At 41.3% G+C, this 18,714-nt stretch overlaps 1 protein-coding gene across 2 annotated transcripts in view; it reads left to right on the top strand.

Moving 5' to 3' along the window:
- The window catches only part of CFAP69 (cilia and flagella associated protein 69), a 96,047-nt gene extending 84,000 nt beyond the window's left edge, over positions 1-12,047 (top strand). For both annotated transcript variants that reach the window (XM_077490883.1, XM_077490884.1), the window contains exons 20-23: positions 2,717-2,914; positions 5,612-5,698; positions 6,775-6,879; positions 9,876-12,047. In XM_077490883.1, the coding sequence (XP_077347009.1) occupies positions 2,717-2,914; positions 5,612-5,698; positions 6,775-6,879; positions 9,876-10,022 (537 nt within the window). In that variant the 3' untranslated portion in view covers positions 10,023-12,047. The remainder of the gene's footprint in view (positions 1-2,716; positions 2,915-5,611; positions 5,699-6,774; positions 6,880-9,875) is intronic.
- The last annotated feature ends 6,667 nt before the right edge of the window (positions 12,048-18,714 follow it).

The following is an 18,714-nucleotide window of genomic DNA, read 5'->3' as shown; positions in this document are numbered from 1 at the left end:
ACTAGGTCAAGCTCCCATCTGCTGTGTATTTTCGATTGTGCCCTTTGAGCTTAGTGTCCCTTGACTTCATTTTAAGAGAGTGGGATGTAACAGGGCTGGAGAGAAGCTTACGGTAAGAGAGAGGGAGCCATAATGGTGCATGAGTAGAAATGGAAGATGTTAAATAGGCTTCCAAACTCACCTAAAAGATAGATATGTGAGCATGAAAGAGGCCATTTTGGAAATTTGGTCAGCTTAATAATAGTTGGTGACATAAGGAACTCTAATGACCTGTACACAGGATCAGACTTTCCGACAGGAAATGCCGGATGTCAGACTCTTGGTAGGCAATCTGACCGTGTGTATGCTCCATCAGACAATTGTCAGACTTTCCGCCAACAAATGTTGGATGGCAGGTTTTCAAATTTTCCACCAACAAATGTGTGTTGTCGGATTTTCCGATCGTGTGTACGCAAGTCCGTTGGACAAAAGTCCAAAGTAAAAACACGCATGCTCGGAAGCAGAAGCAGTCCGTCTTGTAAACTAGTGTTTGTAATGGAGAATAAACATTTGTGATGTGGTAAATTATGAAATCTCCAAATGCAGCGCACAATTCTCTTCTTCTTTAATGGGATGATAATGAAGCTGCTTTGCTGGTAATACTGATGGAGTTATTGCAAACAAATTTCAAAGTAAAACACATAGCCAAGTATTATTCTCCACAATTTTTTTATTGTGCATTAAAAAAAAAATAGACATGCTATCTGCCAATAGAACTTAAAGAGGAAGTAAACCCTGATGGGTTTACTTCCTCTTTTTTTCCCTGCAAAGGTAAAGCATAATGGACTACTATGCATCGCATAGTAGCTCATTATGTGTCACTTACCTGACACAGGAGCCAGCGAAGTCGCCGCTGATCCCTGTAGTCCGCCGCATCCATCTTGCTGGTGGCGTCTCGCAGCTCCGACCAATGACAGCGGCGAAGCCGCGATGACGTCACTCCCGCGCATGCGCACGGGAGTCGCGTCTCGCAGCTCCGCCGCTGCCATTCGGCGAAGCCGCGATGACGTCACTCCCGCGCATGCGCACGGGAGTCGACAAATTAGGCAAATACATTCTTGGACTTACCGCATTTAGTGCGCCTGCGCGCCGCTGTCTACGGCGCATGCGCCGTAGACAGCGGTGCCCATTTTCGGGCAAATATCTCCTAAACCATATAGGTTTAGGAGACATTGCTTGGACCTACAGGTAAGCCTTAATCTAGGCTTACCTGTAGGTCAAAGTGGTTTGAAGGGGATTACTTCCTCTTTAACCAAAAAGTGCATTCTATGCATCCAAAAATATAGAAAATATACCAAATGAAATCATTATTCACCCAAAAAAATAATATCAAAGCAATAACTCCAAGGCCAATAATAATTAACACGTTATCTCCTCCGATTCCGCAACATGTCTGGTTGATGAACAGCCATTCAAAAAGAACTGAAAAGCATGAAATGAAAAGCGCAAACTGAAAAGCGCTAGTTGAAAAACGTGGGGGGAAAAAAAGCACGAATCAACACTCGCAAAACTTCTACTAACACGAAATTAGCAGAAGGAGCCCACAGGGTGGCACTAAAGAGCTGAAAAAACACGTAGTACGTCTAGTACGTCACTACGTAATTTTCGTAAATTGTTAAGTAATTGTTGGCCAACATTTGTGTTACCGTGTGTATGCAAGACAAGTTTGAGCCAACACCCTTCAGACAAAATTCCATGGTTTTGTTTGTCAACAATCCAATCGTGTGTTCGAGGCCATTTGTCTGGTGATCTTTGGTCGAAATTTAACCCAAAACGAAATTGAGCATCTGGCACCTGTACTGGGAGCACTCAAAAATAATACAGAAGTTATGCCCCGTACACACGCTTGGATTTTCCGACAGAAAAGGTCCGATCAGATCATGTTGTCGGAAAACCCGATCGTGTGTGGGCTCTAGCGGACTTTTTCCGTTGTAAATTCCGACGGAAAAAATTTGAGAGCAGGATCTCAAATTTTCCGACAACAAAATCTGATCAGACTTTTTCCGATCGTTTGTAGAGAATTCAGATCGGACAAAGTGCCACGCATGCTCAGATCAAATTACGAGACCAAACCCTTTGGCTACTAGCTTCAACGTAGTTCCGTCGTAACGAACGAACGCCATCACATTCCGAACAATCGTATTTTTCCGACAACTTTGTGCGACTGTGTGTATGCAACACCAGTTTAGGACAAAATTTTTTCCGACGGATTTTGTTGTCGGAATGTCCAACCCGTGTGTACAAGGCATTAGGCAAAATGGCCATCTTAACTGCTGTAATTCTTGACAACCAAGAAAAGGGGTATCATTCCATTCCAATAATAAATTCCCAAGGCTATGTATCAAGGCTGGGTAGTGGTTAATATAGTGTCAAAGAAGTTAGCCAAGGGAATGCCTTACAATGAGTCTATATTAACTGAATGTGCTGGCAAACGTAAGTCTAATGAAGACTCTGAAGACTTTATTTACATAGAGCACTGAGATGGAAGCAAAATGCTGTAGCAGATGGAGCAGATTGGGCAAGGATATGACCAGGCTAGTAAGCAAAAGAATAACATACACAATTTGTGATGATATTCTGATATTTCCATCCCAGTAATCCACATTTTTATTTATTTTATTACAGTTGTCAATTGTTCTTTCAGTTTCAGTCTTCATTACTATTTGTGTATTTTAAGGTAGGAGAAGTGTGGAGCGAGATCAGAGCTGAGCTCAACGCAGAAGACATCAAGCCGGTAACCTCTGATTATGAAGCTCTGGAAGTCATTGAAAAATCTACAGAAAACATTGGTAAACTTGTTGCTACACACCAGACAGAAATGATTGAAAATCACCAACAAATGAATCTCCAGGAAGAACAGCAAAAATTTGCAGAGGTAAAGCTTAATTCTTGCCCCGCGTACATTTTATCAGTTTTCAGTCAATGCATATTTTGAGGTATTGGTGTGTTTTTTTGTTTACCAACCCTACACCAGCCATTGTAGTAAAACAACCACTAGGGGGAAGTGGTTACTCTGGCAGGCTTGTATATAAAGTCTTGTTTGTTTATGTTTGTGCACACGCCAAACACACGCACAGTGCCTCTGCTCCCTCTGCCATTAGAACACAGGCTAAATGCACAGAGCTGTTTGGAGCAGCTCTGTGTCATGTGATGGCCATTCACTGCAATCTCAAATGTAAAAAAGGACCACTGTTTACATTAGAAAAAGGAAAAATGCAAAGGAGGAAGATTAAAGTGATATTAAAGTATTTAAAAAAAAAAAAATAACAAACATCTTATACTCGCCTGCTCTAGTCAATGGTTTTGCACAGAGCAGCCTGGATCCTCCTCCTCTTGGATCCCATACCAGTGTTCCTATCTCCTCCCTCCTGCTAGGTGCCCCCACAGTAAGCAGCTTGTTCTGGGGGGGCACCCAAGGCACTCTCCTGTGTGTCCATTCACACACGCAACCGCAGCTCCACCCGCCACCTCCTGATTGGCTCACTGTCTGTGATTGACAGCGGGAGCCAATGGCTTTTGTTGCTTGCAAAAGCCAGTCAAGAGTGCAAGTACCTGGAGAAGCAAGGCTCTCATGGACATCGCTGTATCAAGGTGGGGGCTCAGGTAAGTATTAGTGGGGCTAGGGGAGGGGGGGTGCTGCAAACAGGGTTTTTTTTGCCTTCATGCATAGAAAAAACTTGTGCTATTACAACCAATAATTACTGCTAAGAGGTAAGAACACCTGGCTCACAACTGGCATCCCAATTGTCTGTGCCTTGTCATGCCTGTCCCAAAGACAGAACAAGGAGATATACACTCACCAGCCACTTTATTAGGTACACCTGTTCAATAGCTTGGTCACACAATTTGCTAATCAGCCAATCACATGGCAGCAACTCAATGCATTTAGGCATCTAGACGTGGTGAAGACAACTTGCTGAAGTTCAAACTGAGCATCAGAATGGGGAATAAAGGGAATTTAAGTGACTTTGAACTTGGCATGGTTGTTTCTGCCAGACGGGCTGGTTTAAGTATTTCAAAAACTGCTGATCTGCTTAACGCACAACCATCTCTCGGGTTTACAGAGAATAGACTGAAAAAGAGAAAATATCCAGTGAGTGGCAGTTGTGTGGACGACAATGCCTTGTTGATATCAGAGGAGAATGGGCAGACTGGTGTGAGATGATACAATGGCAACAGTAATGGCACGCACACACGAGCGGACTTCTCGTCGGACTGAACTCCTAAGGACTTTTCGACGGATTTCCGACAGAGTTCCGCGAAATGGACTTGCCTACACAATCACACCAAAGTGCAATCATTTAGAATGCGATGACGTACGATGGTGAAAAATGAATTGGTGTATACTGCGCTGTGACACAAACTTTGATTAAGCCACACACAGCTCTAGACAAAAAGCAAAGAAAATCGGAAAGAAAAAATATGTGTAGTGCTATACCAAAATGTTAAATTCAAAATATACGTGCAAACATATATATATATCTAAAAACATGTATATAAGAAACAAATTCACTTGTGCTCCTTGAGCCCAAAAATTGGAATCAAACACGAAGTGAAAAAATTGTATAATCGATCACAACTTATTCTTAAAAAAGTGCAAGTGCTAATGCAGTCCCAAAAGATGAAATTCGGTGCCCAATTATGTAAAGACTTCCAAGGTGTACTCTTCACACATGCAACACCACCACCACCGTGAAACTGGAGGAGGCTTACCCGAAGGCTTGGACTTAGTTAGGCATATGCCACCCCTAGTCATGTAGGCTTATATATGGAACTCGGCCCAATAGATATAGGTAGTCCACACATTCAGCTCAAACGGCAACATCAATTTGGCAAAGGCTCGTTGTTATCCAATAGAAGATGGAGTAGTGATATCATACATAAAACCGTAGAGATAGAAATCCAACATAGCGTAATATTGTCATACAAAATTGCTTTATTATAAAAGGCGAATAAAAAACACTCACATTTTGAGGATATCAAAATAGCGTGTATATAAATGAATGCAAGCGATTCCCTTGCAGTCACTGAAGGTCCATAAGAGACATAAGCCGACAACTTGATAGCTTCCTAATGAAAAAGTTTATTTTAGCACTACAGCAATAGTAGAATCCAACAGATCCTAATGCTTTTCGGCTGAAGCCTTTTTTTTTTTTCTCCTGAGTACATGCCTTATTTACTCAGATACTCTCCTCCTTGCTTAGTGCTGCACAATGCTTATGCTTTGTTGCTCCAATTCACAATGCAAGTCTATGGGTCTGCCAACACCCTGAAATCAATGTACTTTCTACATGGCCGATAACTCACATCAACAGCTTTTAGAGTACCTGAAATTACAAATGAAAGACCCCCACCTCCCCCACCTCATCTTCTAGATGAAAATTGCAAATGACATTGCAGACCTGTAGTACAGACACAAAGATCTTTAGCTGCCCGGCCAGTCCAGTACTGGTCATTGTTTTCATCATGTAATGTCCAGTCTTCTCGACCCTTCAGCTGATGTAAACAGGGTCCAAGGGTAAATAATTCACCATCACTTCTAATTAATTTTGATTGGGTTTTCTTATTTCAGATAAAAGCCAACCACAAACAAAGTGAAATAGTCCTGAAAACGTGGGATAAATTCCTGGCCAGGACATCCAATTATGAGGCCTTAAAGGTAATGTTAATTTACTGTCTTCATGCACATACACTATATATCAAATAAACAGGATTGGATAACAATAATAATCATGTAGAATGTGTTTTTTTTATTTTTTTTTCCGTGTGTGTTAGCAGGAACTTAGACTATATGAACGACCTTGTAAAACAACCCACTCATTTTAAAATAGAAAGGAAAGGTAAAAAAATAAATAAAAAGTTACAAATTCCCGGCTTCACTTCCCGGTTCCCTACTGTGCATGCGCGAGTCGCGCAGCGCAATAGGAATTGTCTGTGCTGTCTCTAGGATCTGTGTGTGTCCCAGCAGACAGCGCGCAGGGACAGGAAGAGGCATAGACTCCCGTGGGAGTCTATGGCCGGAAGTGGGTGTAAATACCTGTCTTTGACAGGTATCTGCACCCCCCTCCCCCCTGAAAGGTGCCAATTGTGACACGGGAGGGGGGGAGGGTTCCGATCAGCGGAAGTTCCACTTTAGGGTGGAACCCCGCTTTAATGTGGTCAGTGTTTCGTAGGAAAGCAGAGGGACTGTCAGGAACACAAGGGATGTCACACAAAGGGAGCAACACAAAGAGAACAGGAGACTTTCTCATACAAGTACATGGTACAGCAGGCACATATCAGGAAGGGGGGGATTCACCTCTCACCCTATTTTTTACCGGTTACCATAGTCACAAAGGAAGAAAGTAAGGGTAGTCCAACATTATAAAGATGCCACTAGAGCAAGAACTAAGGGTAACTTCTAAACCCTGCCATGCATTGTGACAACGCACGCACCACCCCTACACAACAAGCGCCACTTTGTACCTTAATTTTGAGATTTTCTTCCAATGGGGGCAAATGTTCCGGTAAAAATTGTCATTATAGGTGATTTTCCTCAAATTATTTGCTGCAAAGGGAAATCTCCTCAAGGGTACACAGATAGCTATGAAATGATCCAACAGGGATTTTAAGCTTTCCCTTCCTTCGTCCAAAAAATAAATAAATAAACAAATAAATAAAAATAATAATTATAGCTAAAAAAAATGTTTTTTATGGATGTGTATTAGTGCCAATATGATTATATTTTTGTTTTAGAAAGCAAAACGGCTTCAGGAAAAATCCATTGAATCATCGAGACCGAAAGCCAGACCGCAAAATTCAACCTTCCATTCTACACAAATCGCAAACCTTAATACTACGGTATGTAAGAAAAAGCTGCATGAAAAGCTTTGTCTAGTTCTAACGTTTATGATTGACTGTTCAGTCGTCTGTGGGGAGATCAAATCGATCTCTGAAGCCTGCTGCAGCTGAAAGTGAAAATATTAACAAAAAGTATTTCTCCTGCGCTTGTGCAGGTGGCATTAGTGTAAAGTATTAGTCATTTCGAATGGTAAGTGGTAAAGAACAATCATGCATGTCCCGCTGCCTAGATTGACCAGAGGTGGTCCGAAGAAAGCTAAGGGGAAGGAAGAGGATGGAAGGCATGTGATCTAACACAAGGATCAGAATAGTATAGTTTATTCATAAACAAGGTAGATGAGTACAAAGAAATTACTACGAATTCATAAAAACTGGGTTACAATATATTCATTGAGAATTAAAAAATGTAAAATTAATAATGCCCATACAAGGGCAAATGTTCAAGGTAGGTCTGCAGCTGAAAGTGATCTGACTGTAACCACTTCAGCCCCAGAAGGATTTGCCCCCTTAATGACCAGGCCATTTTTTACGATACGGCACTGCGTTGCTTTAACTGACAATTGCGTGGTCATGTGATGCTGTACCCAAACAAAATTGATGTCCTTTTTTACCCACAAATAAAGCTTTCTTTTGATGGAATTTGATCACCTCTGCGGTTTTTATTTTTTGCGCTATAAACAAAAAAGACTGACAATTTAAAAAAAAACATATATTTTTTACTTTCTGCTATAATACATATATATATATAAAAAAATATATATATATATTATATAAACGAATTTATCATCAGTTTGGGCCGATATATATTCTTCTGCATATTATTGGTAAAAAAAAAATAATAACCCAAAAGGCGTATATTGATTGGTTTGCTCAAAAGTTAATTGTCTACAAACTAGATAGATTAAGAGACTTTTATTTATTTTTTATTGTTTTTACTAGTAATGGCTGCGATTTTTATCGGGACTGCAACATTGTAGTGGACAAATCTGTCCCCAAATGACACTTTTTGGGGACCAGTGACATTACATTGATTAGTGCTATAAAAATGCACTGATCAATGTAAAAATGTAAATGTGGCAGGGAAGGGGTAAACACTAGGGGCAATCAAGGGGTTAACTGTGTTTTCTAAGAGTTTTCTAAGATCACTGTTCCCGCGCACTATTCTCCTTGAACGGGCCAACGTACAGGTACGCCGATCCACCCAGGAGAGCCAACGTGCCACAATATCTCTGCGTGAGCTGGTCTTCTAGTTGTTAATTAACACCCTCCTGGAACAGGGAACCTGCTGGGAGGGGTGGTATTTTTGGGGGGTAGTTCATATATGGGGTTAATGAGTAAAGATCTCTATATGCAGCCAGGCAAAGTAGGTTTTTCTAGAAAAAAATTTGGACGAAATTCAAATTCAAAACAATTTTGAATTATTTTCAAATAATTTACGAATTCGAATGGTTAATAAATTTGGATTTGAAAAGTTTTCGAATAGTTTTCCAATTTCCAAAGAGAATAAAATAGAATAGAAAATAAAGGAATAGAATAGAAAAAAATAGACAAGAATATAACAGAAAATAAAAGAATAGAATATAATAGAGTAAAACAAGACAGAATAGAAAATAAAAGAACAGTATAGACTAGAATATAATAGAAATAAATAGAATTTAATAGAATAACATAGATAATAACCATCTGAAATTCAAATTTCAAATAGAATACATTTGAACTTGAATACATAAGAAAAAAATAGAACAGACTATAATAGATTAGAAAAGAATAGAATAAAAAAAAATAGAATTTAATAGAATAGAAAGAATATAATAATTTCTTGAAACTCAAATAGAATCAATTCAAATTTGAATAGAATAGAAAAGAATAAATTAGAAAAGATTAATCTTCCGAAATTCGAATTTTGAATAGAATAAATTTGATAAGAATAGAAAATAAAATAATAGAATGGAAAATAAAATAAATAAACAAATAAAAAAAAAAGAGTAATTAAAAAAACATTAGAATAGATTATAATAGAAAGAATATATCCATTTCCCAAAATTCAGATAGCATCAATTTGAATAGAATAGAAAAGAATAGATTAGAATAGAAAGATGGTTATATTGATTCTATTCTGTTGTTATTTTCTATTTTATTCTACGCTATTCTTTCTATTCTATTCAAATTGATTCTATTTAAATTTTGGAAAAATGGTTATATTATTTTTATTCTATTCTATTGTTTTTTTTTATTCTATTTTCTATTCTATTCGAATTTCAGAAGATGGTAATAATCTTTCTATTATATTCTATTCCTTTCTATTCAATTCTATTCTATTCTGTTCTTTTATTTTCTATCCTATTTTGTCCTGTTTTAGTCTATTATATTATATTCTTTTATTTTCTGTTATATTCTTTTCTATTCAATTCTATTTTTTTTATTCTATTTTATTCTCTTTTCGAATTTGAAAACTATTTGAAATTGATTGAAAACTTTTCAAATCAATCTGAGTTTAGAATTCAAAAAATTTGAATTGATTCGAAAACAAATAAACAAAGCTAATTCCGAAAACGAATGAAACAAATTTACCAAGACAAATTTGTGTAAATAACAAATTGAAACAAAACAATTTTTTTTGTTCTGCGCATGTCTATATGCATCATACATTTCGCCCTGTGTGCCCCCCCCCCCCCCCTTTCCCCTGCAGTGCTTCTGGCTTCTCTCTTCTGCTTCTCACCGGTAGCGACAAGCACACAGTAGGATCCTTCAAGATTGAGAGTGGGGGAAGGATCTGGTAAATATATCATATTTATCATCCCCTTCCTTTACAGAATGAACACAATGAGTAATCTGTACCGATCACTCATTGTGTTCATTCATAACTGAAGCAGGGACTGTATGGCACAGTTTCAGGTTGTCTGTATTGAACCCCATGATTTCTAACAGCAGCCCTGAGTACAGGTACTTTCATTCCAACATTTATGTTGTCCCAATTGTTGCCTATTCCTTTGCAGGTTCCTGGTGGCCATGTTGTGACTGTAGAAAGCACACCATCTAAGCTCATAGGAGGTCCCTTGGCTGATACAGATCTCGCCCTCAAGAGGGTCCCAATCCGGGGAGGAGCTCTACAAAAGACCCAATCTGTCAAACTGCTGAAATAAACTATTCATTGCTTGTAGGGTTTACTTTGGGTAGAACTGTTAATTTATACACATCATCTAAGAACACATACACATGAATATATGCTGTGTATTTTTATGTCATAGTTGTAGGCTGAGACAAGAATTTACCAAATTGTATGATCCTCCTTCCCTATCATTTATTGCATCTGATCCCAACTTTATTGAGTGATATATTAGGAGTGTATATAAGAGCTACGGTAGTCCTTAAAGTGGTACTGCCATTAAAACTTCAAGAAAGGGTGGAAAAAAGGTTAGTGCTTCTAAAAGTGTCCCCACTAGGGGGATTTCCCCTCATTTTCTGTTCTGTAGGACAGCTGTCATGGAGGAAGATTGTGACTTTTTGCAGCTGTCACAAGAAAAGGAGGTTAGGGGAAATCACCCATTGGGGTGAAAGCTGTCAATGAGATTTCCACCTACCCTGGAGAGATTCTGTCATGTCTCTGGAACAAGCATTGAAGGGATATCCCCCCACAGGAGAAACGGACAGCTGTGACAGAGCTTACAATTGTGAACAAAGGAAGGATTTGTCTCGGCCTTTTCGAGAAGTTAAACGGTAAAAAAAAATTAGCAAGTAAAATAAAAATAAAAGAAGGTAGCAAATACAATTGCTACACAAGCCATATTGTAATTTAAAGAGGAACTGCAGTCTGCTCACATAATTTGTAATAAAAACATCTTTGCCAGTCTGAAGCTTCCTCCAACCACTTTGCATGTTATTTTATATATACTGTAATTCTGCACTTGCCAAATATGCTGCAGAAATCTCCCTCCACTGAGTCTGGCTGCGACCATTTTAACTGTGGGCAGCTAAAGCCTCTGCCTGTTCACTTCCTGGATTTACACAGAGGCACACCTCCAGCTCTACAGCCCTGCAGCTCTCATTGGCCCTCGTATGACTCATCACCCCATGCCTTCCTGGCAAACTCTCATGAGAGTGAGATAGAGAGAGCTTTGCATGATGTCATAAGCCATGGCTAATGACCAGACAAGAAACAGGAAGTGGGCTGTATAAGGTGTTTAATTGCAGAAAAAAAAAACTATCCAAAGTTAAAACAACAAGGGCAGAGGATTTAATAGATGGAAAAATGACTGACGGTTCACTTTAATTTTCTTAGAAATGACCTTTCCTTTCAATCTGCAGTGCTGTAATTTTCTGTAAAATTAATTTCAATATGGCAGCCTAGGGGCCTTCTGTACACCGTTGGTATACAAAACGTCCTGCTCATGTAATTGGGTCACTGAATTTCCCAGAAGTCTGCACCAAGAGATATGTCAGACTTTAGGCATCCTCTACAACAGAAATGTCATGTTTGGTGAGATACTCCCTAAGGCTGGTTTTACACGGGCGGTCTGGTACCTGATCAGACCAGCCATTACTCTCTATGGATCGGATGTCAGCAGACAGATACCCGGTGACATCCGGTCCTGTCCACCAAAACAGATGATTGGGGGATCCATTCCCCATCCATCCATCAGATCAGATGACAGTCGGATGGAAATGGACCTTTTTCCTCCGACCATCTCATTGAGAACAGCGGGGCTGTGTCCGTGTCCGCTCTGCATAGTGGAACAGACATGGACCTGTTATCTCCTGCTCAGCGGGGATCCACAAGGAGATCCCCTGTTGAGCAGGCGGATGCTCTTTCACGCAGTCCGCTCTGTGTCAAACCAGCCTAAGGGTTAATCGCTTCTGAAGGAATGCTGACATTGCAACTTTTCTCATTTGAGCCATGGAAGTGCATCTGCTAATTAAAATTAAATAGTCACTTCTGTTCAGAATCCGTATTCAAAAGACAAACAGCTTTTTCTTCAGAGCAGAAACAGGTAAGAATCTGAAAAAATATTTGTTAAAATCCTTACAATATACATCGATCAATGTTTTTTTTTTTTTTTTTTTTGAGTTTTTTTTTCTTAACGAAAGTGGAGTTACTCTTTAAATACAAAAAAAATTAGCTGTACATTCTGTAAAAAGCTGTAGAAAAATAAAAGGTAACATGAACTATATTTATATGATTGATGGAAATGTCTTTTTGTATAGCTTTAACTAATTCCTTCTTGGAGCTATTAATATTCACATTCACAAGTCCTGCTGCTTACACGTTTTCATACTAATGCTGTTTGTAATCGTCACTAATTATATTGTCTTGCACATACTAATAAATCAGCATTATAGAACCACAAGTGACTTTTATAGCTTAACAAGTTTGGGAGGTCTTATCTGAATGTGAATTTAAATGAGATCGGGTGATTTTTTATATTTATTTAGTTATTATTGATTGCAGGTATTTGTATAGCACTGTCAATGTAAGCAACGCTTTATATACTATTCATTTACACCAATCCCTGTCCACAAGGAGCTTACAATCTAAGGTCCCTAGCTTACACGCATACATACATACATACACTAGGGTCAATTTATACAGAAGCCAATCAACCTACAAGTATGACTGTGGAGTGTGGAAAGAAACCCATGTAAGCACAAAAAGAACATGCAAACTCTATGCAGATAGTGTCCTGGTAGGAGTTCAGACCGAGGACCCCAGTGCTGCAAGGGAGATATGCTTACTACTCAGGCACTCTTCTGTCCTCTATATATTGTTACTGGCCCATAACACTATGCCGAAATTCCAAAGGATGAGCAAATAAGCCCTGTTCAGACTTTTTATTGTGCCTTCAAAACCCCAGCAGCTGCCTTAATTTAGTATGTAGGTGAACTGAACAGTTGAGGGGCAAATATCTGTTATGTTCAGCAAAGAGTGCGCTAATGTTAGAAACATACAGTACATGTGACATTCCAACCAATGAAGCCTTATCGATCCCAGTATGTTCTGCAGCTTTGCCGATATATGCGGTTGACCCATTTAGAGGTGCCACAATAGCAGTATATGAAGTGCACCCTTTCCCTTGTCAACTGCAGGCCTTTCCCCATATGGATGATAACAATAGTATGCATTCAAGTGTGTGACATAAAAGACATGACCACAATAGACCTCACAGATCCTGCAGGTACTTGGCACAGTTAGTTTAGCCTTTCATCTCTACTACTCTGATGAACACAGTTCAGGATATCGATCCAGTTAAAGTGGTGTTTTCCGGAATTACAGACACTATTACACAGTCTCCACATGATTTTGTGTTATAGTATTTATTTTATCTAGTAAAGATCTCTAAATATCTACTACACATTGTAAATATCTTTTATACCACTGATCTTACAGATTCATATTCAGCTTAGTTATCTCATCCAGAGATTCAATAAAAGAGGTCATTGCACTGACCCCTTTGTACGTCTGATCATTTGTATGAAGTCATTCCGCACAATTACAACTCAAGCCAAGGCTGGATGAGTGTGTAAAGGCAACAATTTTTTGTTTTAGATATTGTGCAGAAGGGTGTCTGTGTCTCCGCTGAGGAGATTCACACCTTTTTGTCCTTCTGACCACTGTCACCAATACAGAAAGTGAGGGGAAATCCAAAATATACAGTTGTCACCAGACCAAGAGGTGAGTCTAAGCCCTTGTACACACGGTCGGAGATTCCGACAACCAAATCCGTCGGATTTTGTTCGACTGATTTTGTCCGAAACTGTTGCATACACACAGTCGGACAAAGTTGTCGCAAAATCCGACGTGATTACGTTATTTCGTCGGGCCTATTTCAACGGGACTACATTCAGGCTAGTAGCCAATAGCTTTGGTGTAGAAATTTGATCTGAGCATGCGTGGCACTTTGTCCAATCGTAATTCTCTACACATGATCGGAGTATGTCCGATTGGAGCATTTTGTCGGAAAATTTTACCAACAAGTTGGAAAACTTGGTCCGTCGGATACTCCGATGGAAACAGTCCGATGGAGACCACACACAGTCGGAATATCCGACAAAACGGTCCGATTGGACACATTCCGTCGGAATCTCCGACCATGTGTACAAGGGCTTAAACTACAACCAAAGGCAAAACTTTTTTTCTCAAATGTCTTCCAGGACAGCAAATGATATAGGTAACTCCTCCAACAGGAACAGAAAACGCATCATCACAGACACTTTAAAAGGATGTCCTTCCATCGAACTGGTCAGTTTTTAGTGTTTCCTCTGTCCAGAGGAGATGCATCGCCTGGAACCTGGGTGAGGGAGGCCTCTGTTTCTTGGTCATCTTTTTGTGCCACCCGCCCTTTAGCTACCTTGCTCCCCTGAAGGCTGCCTTCCCCTGAAGGTAGACCCTCTTGACAGGGACTAACACGGGCAGCTTAAAGTGATTGTAAAGGCAGAAGGTGTTTTATTTTACTTTCAATCTGTTTTTATTTTTTAAAAGGCACTTACAAGTATGCAAACTCAACAGAGTACATAGTGCAGGAGGGTAGGCCTCCTGCCAGAAGCAGTACAGTCCATAATCAACATTTAATATAAGCATGGGTGTGAAAACAACCTATTCACGGGAAGTACAGAGCTCTAAGTGAATAAATGAGTAGAAGAATGTTCTTAAGGCCTGATCAGACCCAAAACTAGTAGAGTGGCCGGAGGGTGGAGAGCCCCCCTCCTCCCCGACACAACTCAAGGAATCTGACTGTGTCAGAAGAGGAGGAGAGACCCCAAAAATCCCTCAACATGGTAACATGTAAACAACAGTAGGATGGAGATTCTCTTGACGAGAACCAGGCCTGCATTTATTCTATGTTAAACGCAGACTGTCCTGAGAAGATATCTTAAATCGTATAAAGGACAGAAAGGAGAGAAAAAGTATTGTAAGAAAGGAGGACCAAGAGAAGGGGAGGGGTGGCATCAACAGATGGGTGGGGAAAGGAGATGAGAGGACTAAATACCTGACTAATGACTGGCAGTCAGGGCTATTTTTGAGTATGAGGACCAGAGGAAGAGCAAGCATGCACTCCCGGTATGAGGGAAACTCCGACATATCGGGCCCATGGATCCCAAACCTTTCAGAATTTGGTTGAGGTGTCCGTCAGAATACTGGACAAGGTGTTTTATTTTAATGCATTTTATGCATTAAGATGAGCCTTTTGTGTGCAGCAGCTGCCCCCACACCCCCTAATAGTTACCTGAGCCCCATCTCTACCCAGCAATGCCCACAAGTGCCTAGGCAGTCCGGGCCTCTCCTCCTGTGAGACACAGCAGTGGCGCCATTGGGATGGGGCCGGAGTGCCAGCAAGGGACCAGAGAAGAGAAGGATCTGTGCAAAACCACTGCACAGAGCAGGTAACTATAACATGTTTGTAAATACTTTTTATATCTATAAAAATTACAATCACTGTAAGTTCTTAGTCCAAGTGTCTGCAGTGTAGGGCAGTATACGATAGACATATTTCTGCAGCAGACCCTTCTTATGTGATTATATTCTGCATAGAGTGTGGTTTTATTTCCCCATCATAGCTCAGACATAGTCAATCCATGTGTGTTCTGTTGTGGCAAGTTTCTTTCAGCTTTCCCTTGGCTTCATATACTGTACAGTTTTCTTTTGGTTATATGCTTTTTTATTTTTTACATTCTACATACAGTAATGGAAAAAAGTATCTGAACTAAATAGGTGGCTCATTAAAATCCTTCAATCACCCTGTTACATTGGCCACACATGCTTTAGGGACATTCATATCTCCTAAGTTGACCAAGGCCTCACTGGGGTTTGTTTTTTTGGCTTTTATAACTAATATTCATTTTTGGAATCAGGCCTGTGTAGCTTTGAGCTCTTATTTTCTTTTTTTTTTTTTTACTCTTTTTATTAAAAAATGTCACTGTGGAGGTACAAAACAGGGCCATTTGAGCATACCCCGGCCAATTGGTGCACATAAAAAAAAAAAAAAAAAATTCAGCGCTTGTGAAAGAGAAATATAATGTGATCTCAAAAACGATTCATGGGGGTAAATGCTAAGATACTGTCCCCTAATCTTTTAGCAGAAACTAGTGTAGCGCCGGTACTCCTGAAGAGTACACGCTATGTCTCTAAATTTAGTTTTTTCCCAAGACTATAGTTGAGTCTTGAGGTTAATTGTTCTAAATTGTGGTTTTGGCATCAGTTTGGCTGGGCTGTACTAATGTTCTGCCTGGTCGTAGGTGTAGTTAACACCTTTGACAGGCATTGGAATGCAGTCTGGTTGGACGCATTAGGAACCAATCTCTCTTTCGGAGCCAATCAGCGGGTGTGTTGTCTCGCTGTGTATTCCCGGAGAGGGTACTTAAGGTGCTGAAGTCACGTGGTTCTGGGTTTCCGGTCCAGAAGTATGTTCTGACTCAATGGTCCTGGTCCTCCTGACCAGCCTCCAGAGGCCCTCATGGCCTGGGATGAGGATCCATCCATTTCCGAGTCTCGGTACTGGCTAGTCCGAGGCACAGTAACTGGAAGGAGGATTGTGACAGTCTTATTGCAAGTCCTCGGCCATTTGCTTGGTGTCGGAGATGTGGGGACTATGTCTTCAAGGTGGAGCAGCCTACCGAATCGCCTCTGGCTTACCATATGGACTGGGCCATGGGCGTGGCTACTGAGGAATCCATTATCTATGCTCCGGCTGTGAGGCCTACAGCTTCAGCATAGCACACCGCTGCCAACACCTTGGAAAAGGATATTGCTTCTTCTCGTGTCAGAGAACCTACCCCTGAAGTCATGGACACGGCTTTGTCCACTACTGTTGCTACTACCATGCCTACTTTAGAGAGAGTGGAGTATGGAAAACCTTCTCATGACCGCAGAAAAGGACCAACACCCAGTCCAGTTGCATTTCATTGGAAGAAGGTGATCTCCCTGGAGAACCCAACACAGTCTACGGGTGAGAAATCTGGAGACACTGCGGGGAAGGGGACTGTAAAAAGTTATGTGTTAACAGAGGAGGCAAGGGACTCAGATTTAGACTCTACCTTTTCTGATGTTGGGGAGTAGGGATGAGCTTCGTGTTCGAGTCGAACATACGTTCGACTCGAACATTGGCTGTTCGTCCATTCGGCGAAGTCCAAACATTTTGGTCCGTTCGCGACAAATTCGTGTGGCGCTCACGGCCCACAATGCACTGCGATGGCGCAGTGCATTGCTGGCTCATGATTGGCCAAGCATGCACTGTGACCCCGCATGCTTGGCCAATCGCAGCGCCAGCAGCGAGGAGAGCCATGATTGGCCACAGGCAGGATGCCTGTGGCCAATCATAGCTCAGGCTGTGTAGTGCACGCCCCACACTATATAAGGCCGCCAGCGCGGCGGCCTTGTGTAGTGTGTTGGCGTCTGAAGCAGTGGGTGTTCTGTGTACCTTCAACACAGTACACACCGATCGTTTTCGGCCGATTTTCGATCTTGCTGTTGTGTAGTGGTTATTGTCTGCGTGCCCTGACCGCAGTATACACCGCTATATTCACCTCACCTATATAGCTAGTGATCTATCTTTTATAATAGAGCTTGCAGTCAGTAGTGTTAGGAGATAGTGCGTGCTGTCTGCGTGCTCTGTACCCAGTACATACCGCTATATCCACCTACATAGCTGTTCTCTATTTGAGCCCACTTGCCATCTGCAGGAGTTATTGGAAGTTGTGTGTGCCTCCAGCACAGCACAGTATACATCTGTATATACCCCTTTATCTCTGGTGTTCTATAATAAAGGCATCTGCAGGAGTTCGTGGGTGTTCTGTGTACCTTCAACACAGTACACAGCGATCGTTTTCGGACGATTTTCGATCTTGCTGTTGTGTAGTGGTTGTTGTCTGCGTGCCCTGACCGCAGTATACACCGCTATATTCACCTCACCTATATAGCTAGTGATCTATCTTTTATAATAGAGCTTGCAGTCAGTAGTGTTAGGAGATAGTGCGTGCTGTCTGCGTGCTCTGTACCCAGTACATACCGCTATATCCACCTACATAGCTGTTCTCTATTTGAGCCCACTTGCCATCTGCAGGAGTTATTGGAAGTTGTGTGTGCCTCCAGCACAGCACAGTATACATCTGTATATACCCCTTTATCTCTGGTGTTCTATAATAAAGGCATCTGCAGGAGTTAGTGGGTGTTGTGTGCCTATAGCACAATATACACTACCCAACTGCTTTTTTATCCAACTCCCTTCAGGCCATTACCATGTCTGGAAGGCCAGCAAGGAGAGGCAGACAGGCGCGAGCCGATAAAAGAGGGCAAGCAGGCTCTGTGTCTAGAGACAACAGTGCTGGTCGTGGACGCGGTGCATTGTCATCAGCACGTGGCCATGGGACACGCTTGTCCTTCTTTTCGGCAGCTGGACATGTTGAACCGCAACATGCCAACGACTTGGTATAGTGGATGACCAAGCCCTCTTCATCCTCCTCATCCTCTCTCACCCAGTCTCAAGGTACTAGCAAAGCAGCTGCCAACGCATCGTCTTCCCTCCTCTCAATGTCATCATCAGTGACTCCTTCCATAGACCCACCACGTCCTCCTGAGGAGTCTCCTAAACTCTTTAAGCACAGTGTTGAGTACATGCTCCAGGAGGATGCCCAGTGTTTTGTGGGCTCTGATGATGACACTCAGCTAGAGGAAGGCAGTAGCGTGAGCGCAGAGAGAGGGGATGCTCAAGAAGGACAGCAATCTGGCAGTCATGTTCCACAAGCTGCAGCATACTGCCAGGTTTGCTACAGCAATGAAGAGGGAGGGGATGATGAGGGCATTGACTCCACGTGGGTGCCTGGAAGGAGAGAGGAGGAGGAGGAGGA

Source organism: Lithobates pipiens, unplaced genomic scaffold, assembly GCF_037356315.1.
Source record: "Lithobates pipiens isolate NorthernLeopardFrog02 unplaced genomic scaffold, aLitPip1_a1.2 Scaffold_19, whole genome shotgun sequence".
Taxonomy (NCBI): domain Eukaryota; kingdom Metazoa; phylum Chordata; class Amphibia; order Anura; family Ranidae; genus Lithobates; species Lithobates pipiens.
Note: the sequence above shows the minus strand (reverse complement) of the source record. Positions and strands in the feature narration are given on the sequence as shown.